Source organism: Salvia miltiorrhiza, unplaced genomic scaffold (assembly GCF_028751815.1).
Source record: "Salvia miltiorrhiza cultivar Shanhuang (shh) unplaced genomic scaffold, IMPLAD_Smil_shh fragScaff_scaffold_170:::fragment_2:::debris, whole genome shotgun sequence".
NCBI classification, from domain to species: Eukaryota; Viridiplantae; Streptophyta; class Magnoliopsida; order Lamiales; family Lamiaceae; genus Salvia; species Salvia miltiorrhiza.
This window is the reverse complement of record NW_026651432.1, coordinates 2162-10000: the sequence shown is the minus strand read 5'-3', so window position 1 is coordinate 10000 and position 7839 is coordinate 2162. Positions and strand designations below refer to the sequence as shown.

General features: G+C 33.2%; 1 protein-coding gene across 2 annotated transcripts; it reads left to right on the top strand.

Moving 5' to 3' along the window:
• The first annotated feature begins 3072 nt into the window (after positions 1-3072).
• On the top strand, positions 3073-5626 carry LOC131002643 (BAG family molecular chaperone regulator 3-like). Of its 2 annotated transcripts, XM_057929112.1 has the most exons (5): positions 3204-3699; positions 3835-4275; positions 4361-4617; positions 4700-4846; positions 4932-5626. In XM_057929112.1, exons 2-5 carry the CDS (start codon positions 4062-4064, stop codon positions 5310-5312), a joined length of 999 nt encoding a protein of 332 aa, XP_057785095.1. In that variant the 5' UTR covers positions 3204-3699; positions 3835-4061; the 3' UTR covers positions 5313-5626. The 2 variants fall into 2 exon arrangements, with proteins under 2 accessions (XP_057785096.1, XP_057785095.1); XM_057929113.1 differs by having other exon boundaries at positions 3073-4275.
• Positions 5627-7839: the final 2213 nt, after the last annotated feature.

Genomic DNA, 7839 nt, shown 5'->3' with positions numbered 1-7839 from the left:
AAAGGTCATGAAATTACCTTTAATTTGATATATAATAGTATGTAAAACAAAATTAAAATGAGCAAAAGTTGTGATCATTTAAAGTTTCAACATATTAAAAAAAAATTATATTTTAAGAAGTGATATTTTCCTTAAAATGAGGAACCATATTTTAACTCTTTTAATTTTCCTGTTTTCTTTATTCTAATATTTTAAATTTTCAAATTATATATTTATATTTATTTTATATTAAAAATGAATTACTAACATTACACTATGTAATTATTATAAAATAATATATATAACAATTTATTTTAATAAACTCTAACTCAATAATGTTATCCAACTAATTAAAAATTAATTTATTTTCAAATTTATAAATTACAATTCATGTACATGTACTTTCTCAAACTCTAATCCAATTGATTATATAAATCATTCTTAAAATTGTATACAACACACACATAATTTTTCAATACTCCCATCTAAGTAATTGATTATTAAAAGGTAGTAATATTTTGTTAAAAAATATGGATGATATAGTAAAAATATCTACTAATATATACTCCAATTATAGTAAAAATATGGAGTATTATTTTTAAAACATAGTTCTCATGTTCTCACGAAAATTGTGGTTCTCACTGGAACCCGCACACATATATATATATATATATATATATAAACATGTTATATTTTTATATAAATTACATTGTTTGTTTTAAAAAATTACATCACTTTGCAAATAATAAATTTTGTATCAAATTTAAATTCATTAGTTTATATTGATAATTATAAAGCGTACGAATAACTTAAGTGAGTCTAAAATCACAATCATCGCGCGCAATGCACGAGAGGTACACTAGTTATAAAAAAAATATAAATGTACTACATCTACAGAAAACATGAGTTCATTCAATACGCACTAAAAACAGTAGATACAGTAGATGTGAGTTTTCATAAATGAAAAAAAACTAACAAGTTACATATGATGAATTCGATTTAAAAAATATTGATATAATTCATTTTTTAAGTGACAAGTTTACCCATATATGACGCTAATTCCACAATCCAAAAAGATGAAAAGATTTGGAATTTGTGAATATATATATAATCCATTTCATTGTTATTTGAGATGGTATTCTCTTTTGCTCGTGCAATAGTAAAAGCCACTCATCTAGTATTAATTAATTAATATTTATTTAATTATTATTTAATGAAATTTACTGAGTGAGCTCGTAAGTGCCAAAAAAATTATCTTTTTTTTTTTAAATTACACAAGTAAATAAGGAAATTTAAAGACTGCACGACAGTGGTCTCCAACCCAGGACCTCAAGCTTTGAGTATTAATCACCTACTGCTAGGCCAACACATGTACACAATTTTATCTTGTTATTTTTTTTATTGTTTTTTTTTTTAAGAATGATTCCTGGTGTATTTGTCCGTTAAAATTTTAAATTATTTTTGTTAGATATGTTTTTGCAATTCAATTCACATCTCACCCTCTAGTTATGGTGGGCTTTCCTTTTTCTATTACGATAGTATGATGTTATTAGGTTATCATCATATAGTATGATGTATCATGTATATATGAAGTTATTATTGATTTTTTAACCCTATTAAGTTATGACACCATCGCAAGTGCTTGAATGTCATTTTAAGAATTGATAATACAAGTACCCATGGATGTTAACGAATTAATTAAAATTCCTAATTCCACATAGAAAATTCATGTTTATCAATATGTTAGTTGGTCTTCTTTCATTTACATACATGTACATATATTTATTTGATAACAGAAGCTTCAATTGAGACATATCTTATGATCCTTAATTAATATTTTGTTCTTAGTTTCCCTTAAAAGTCATGTTTATTATGACTCATATGCTTTTAGCAGTACTAAAAGATGTTGATTATGCATGTAAATATATTATAATTAAAATACTATACATGTGTTCTCATGTGTTTGTCACATTTATAAGAGAATTAATTTAAACCTCATTCTTGTTGGTCAGTTTCATCCCTGGTTCGGACGAGCCTCCGATAAAAAATAATGCATCATCTTTTTTTATGGAGATCTTTCTATTTTATTGATTTCCTTAGAACAGCTATATTGTACTAATATATCAAATTAAGTTCAGAACGATTGTGATCGCGACGTTAATGCATAGGAAATCTATGAAAAAAAAAATATAAAAAATCAATGTGTTTGAGATTTTAGGGTAGCAATTGTAAACGTGAATATATACCATCATTTCAACTATATACGAAACATACAAGTTGCTTTGAAGATAGTTTGGTCATTGTATGATTAATTGCATTATCCAAAATTAATTTTTAATTGTATATTGTGATAAATTGCATCATCAGTTACAACTTTTATGATTTTTGCAAGTCAACTATCGCTCCTTGACTAATGTGGAATTTTAATAGCATGGCAGAGAAAATTGGGCGTGCCAAAACAATGGGTCGATGCAACTAACACTGCATTAATATTACAGTACAGTAAATTAAAAGGTCATTACTGACATTACAACATTTTAAAAGATATAGGATTAATAAGAAGATTTGGAATCTGGTAATAGATTCATAACATTAAAAAATGACGCCTAAATGATATATCCAAAACATTAATTCACTTTTTTAATAAAAAAATGTAGTCATGATTGAAGAATTATATTAGCTCATTATTTCGTAATTTTCAAAATTGGTAATGGGATCAATTTCGAGACAGTCGGTTACGTATTTTAACACTACACGACTAGGCTACTACAGCAGAGATTGAATTTCATAAGTTAATATAGAGCCAACTGCACCCAGTAATTACAAAGTGATTAAAAATTAAGTGAGTGCATAATAAAATAGTCATTAAATTGATAAATAAGTACTCTGGAAAGGATTTGATGTACAAACTGTTTGAAATAAATATATGAATTTCAGTTAATATTTCAATTGGACTATCCGACAAAGACAGTGTATTTACTAAATATTTACTGCACGTAATTTCCATTAAAAATGGGGCAAAAAAGTTCAATCAAACTTGTATTGTGAGCACTTTGCTTAAAATCCATTTTAGGGGAATAGTTTAAACGAAATTTCCATATTATTAAATTTTTTTGATGGCGCGATAATATTGAGCAAGAAACTTCAAATTACAGCTTGCGTCTTCAACTGTAGCTTTTACCAATTATTAACAAGAGGCGTCGGCGGCTTTAGTGGGTCTTCTTTTTTTTGCTTATAATAAGTCTGATTATCGCAATTTATTTTTGGTGATTAGAAGAAGAAGCTCCTAATTCAATAATCTGACCTCATTGCTGTGTTGTGTTCGCTGTCCATACAATTTTTATATCTTTACATTTCGTTCCTCTCTCTCTCTCTCTCTCTCTCTCTCTCTTCGCGTCTTGTTTCTCCAGCCTTGCAGAGAGAGAGAAAGCACGCAGGAACCAACTCCATATTCACTTAATCTTTTCCCGTTATAGTTTTCCAGTGCGGGCATTGTTTTTTCTGGGAATTTCCCTTGGAGTTTCAAGATACGGAGATTCGATATTATTGACAGATTTCACGCGCTAAACTGATTCTTTCTACATTCCGGATTTTTTGTGAGAGATCTGATTATTTTTGAATTCTTTTCGGCAATTCAGCCTCAATTCAACGCAATTGAGAGCCTTTCTCCGGCCGGAGTCTCGTCTCCGCCGATCTTTCCCGAACACTCGAGATTCCCGGGTTTGACTTTTTTTTTTCCTTTTTTCCCCATTCGAGTTCAAACTAAATCTTTGTCCCATTTTACTTGGTGATTTCCTGTAGTTAGTTACGGTTACTCACCCACTAATTAGGATTACGAATTTGCGATATATTCAGACGCGTGGATGCTACGTTGTATTGGTGTGATGTTGAGATTCAGAAATTTGTGAAGCTTTCGCCTTTGTCTCGCGAGGGTTTCTCTTTTGTGATGCGCGAGCCAAACCGTGTGGGATCAACTCGCAGTCAATGCTCTTTGTTTTTTGATCTACTGAATTCCAAAAATTCTCGGGATTTCAACCGTCTTTCCGCGGCTAATTAATATCTCCTGGTTGCTGTGATCGAAGATGATGCGGATGAGGACTAAGAATGAAACGTTACCGCCGGATTTTAACGCCGGCAGAGGCGTGGACAAAGAGTGGGAGCTCAGGCCCGGCGGAATGCTGGTCCAGAAGCGTACGGACGGCGACGAGAGGCGCGTGCCGCCTCCCACCATTCGCGTCCGCGTCAAATACGGTTCCATTTATCATGAACTCCGTATCAGCTCCCAATCAACCTTTGGTAATTTCCTGATCGTGATTGGGATTCTTGCTTTTATACGTTTGTTTCCAATTTTTTTGATGTGTGTTTATGTGAGTGAATTTAGGGGAGTTGAAGAAGATGCTGTCAGGGCCAACGGGACTGCACCACCAGGATCAGAAGCTGTTTTACAAGGATAAAGAGAGGAATTCGAGTGCGTATCTAGACAGTGCCGGAGTGAAGGACAAGTCCAAATTGGTGTTGGAAGAGGATGCCATTAGCAAGGAGAAACGCTTCCTAGAGATGAGGAAGAATGCTAAAATGGAGAAGGCTGCAAAAACGCTATCAGATATCAGCTTGGAGGTCGATAGGCTGGCTGCGCAGGTAATTGCTTCCTTCATCCATTTAATTGAGTGCTTGAAACACCGTGTAATTTGTATTGTATTTTGTATGATGATTGGGGTAGGCGTCTGCTCTCGAAACTGTGATTTCTAAAGGCGGGAAACTGGTGGAGAAGGATATACTGAACCTCATTGAGCTGTTGATGAATCAATTGCTCAAGTTGGACGGCGTCGTTGCTGATGGTGATGTCAAATTACAGAGGAAAATGCAGGTAGTTGTAGTTTATTATACTCGAGAATGTGTGGTCTGTTAGAAGCTGATTCTTGAATGTTCCATTTGTTGTTGAATTTTTATAGGTGAGAAGAATACAGAAGCTTGTAGAGAAGCTTGATCTGATAAAGCTCAAGAATTCATCAATGCCCAGCGGCACTGGAAACCAAGTTTCATCGCAGCAGCAGAAGCCCTCGAATGGTGAGGTGTCTTCTTCGCCTACTCACCAACAACCTCGGCATTCCTTGGGGGATTCATTGATCGACTGTGATTCACCAAAGCAGCATGATGAACATCAACCTGCAAGGCACTCGGGCTCCGCTACTTCTGTGGTGATAACAACACAATGGGAGACTTTTGATTCTACCTCGAATCCATTTTTAGGCGGCCCTTCAACCTCCAGTACAACGGAAAAAAGCAGCAGCATTCGTCCAGCTCAACCTAGTTTCAGTTGGAATTTGCTTTGAGTTGGTAGTAAGATCAACGCAACGCTGTGTCTGGTGTGGATTTGTTTGGGTATGGATTATCGATTCTTTTGTGTATTTAGAGCTCTTCCCATATGTGTTTCTCTTCATCACAAATAAATGGGGCGGCCATCATCACCATCATCATATATTATTCTTTTCTGGCCGTCATCCCCATTGAGTTTGTTTATATTTTGTAATGTTGGTGATATACATGATATGTCTTACTACTTGTACGTGTAGTTTGCATTTGGAATTCACTAGTTTTTTTCCTGATGAAACAGAACTTCATTCGGAGTTGTAAATTTTGTTTAATATTTGATCGTGTTGTTTCCAGTTTCTAATAATTGAAATAATCACTCATCTTCCTAAAGAACCGAAGCAAGGTGGATAAAGATTATTTATTAATCCAACCTGTTTGATACAGAGGCAGCTCAGTTGTGAAACATGCATATGCTAAATACCTGAATGTTGTCTGCAGCATCTAGTGTGGCTTCTCGTGATGCCTAAATCATGTCCTAACTCTAGTTTTGCATCATCAACTTCATATTATAACTTCGGCTTCCAATAATATCAGAATCCTTAAAACTTCGAATCTTGATATTTGTATATTATACAGTATTCAGAGAATTACTATATGTTTAAATATTGAATAGAACTTGAGAAAAATAAACATACCATTTTTTATTACATACTGGATTAGAGGGTATTTTACAATTTATTTTAAAGATTCGTGAGACAGGTTATAAAATCTTTGTGGTAAACAACCAGTACTCAACTTTTGTTATGCGAGAGCGAGACCACAAATTTTGGGTTTTCCACACTAAAACAATAAAATGACCAGACAGCAAGGGTTCGCGTTACTTTACGCTCCAATTTGCCTGACATAGTCATTTTCTAATTTTCTAAGCTTACACTTTTTTAAATTAAGTAATATTTTACTATTAGTCTATTAACAGTACGGAATATACTAAGCATATATATTTATTAAAATATTATTCTGTATATTATATAGTTTGAAGTTGTAAATTGGGACAAAAATAAGGACAAGCATATGACATTATCAGAGCTTATTTCTAACACTAGTTATACAATATTTTTAAAATGTCTAGGTTCAATTTAATTTATTATTATTATTATTATTATTATTATTATTATTATTATTATTATTATTATTGGAGTATTCTACAGTGAGCATAGTGTAATAATTTACCATGCCTTTATAATACTTTAGAGGGATTATAGCCAAAAAATACACGAACTTTGATAAAAGTTGCAATTTTCACCTGAACTTTCAAATTAGCCAAAATATACCTGAACGTATATTTTTTGTTGTAAATTTCACCTGAACTTGCAATGATTGAACTCCGTCGAGGTGAAATTTACAACAAAAAATATAAGTTCAGATATATTTTGGCCAATTTGAAAGTTCAGGTGAAAATTGCAACTTTTATCAAAGTTCGTGTATTTTTTTTTTTTTTTTGACTATAATCCCTACTTTAGAAGATACTTTAAGAATTCAGATCTTGTTTACTATTCTTGACGGGACAAGCGCAAATATACTTGGTGATGATGTTTCCTTCTTTTTATCTCTATTTTTTAGATAGAGTATCAAATCTATATTATTGCTTTAAATATCATAATGTTTATGTTATAAGGCTATTACATTTAACCTTGTTCACGAAATTGCAATTTTAAAAAATGTTCTTTTTAGATTTTAAGTTTTAATTGTTTTATGGGGATAGTATTAATTTATACTAATGTTAAAAGTGTATTGGGTAGGAAATAATTTTTTTTTAGAGAAATTGGGTAGGAAATATAGATTGTCTATTATATTTTTATTGCAAATTTTATTTTAAGGGTAATTTGATAAGTTATATGTTCCCTTTCTCTACAAAAAACTGTGGTGTGGTTTAGGAAGTACTCCCTTCGTCCCACGAATTTTGACACGCATTTCTTTTTGGGCCGTCCACGAATCTTGACACATTTTCAAATAAGGTAATAATTATTACATTCTATTTCCTACTTTATCACTTTTATTACCTTCTCTCTCATACAGTTCGGATCCTCTGTACCAAAAGCCTGTCCCACTCCATGTCCCCAACCTAATACTACACCGTTTTGAGGGCAGATTATTTACTCCCTTTTAATCTCCTAAATCTGTTCAGATATCAGGTCGGCTTATTCAAGCCGTAAATCTACATCCACATGTGGCTGCTTCCATGTGGTGGCGGTGGTGGGTCGGCTCTGCCCTCGCCCTCCCCTGTGGTCGGAGACATCTCCCCAGATTGCGACCGTCGTCTTCAATTTCAGGGCGAACGGCGCCGTCAACCCTAGATCTAATTTCGCCTGCACTTTACTGTCAGAAACCTCTCCATCTCTCTGGAATCTAATAACAGCTTGTGTCAGAAAATCCGCCAGAAACCTCTCCATCTCTCTGGATTCCAATCTCCCCAGATCGCGACCGTCGTCTTCATCCTCGCTTCCCAGAAACAACACCCCTCTTTTAACACTCTCCACACCCATCCGT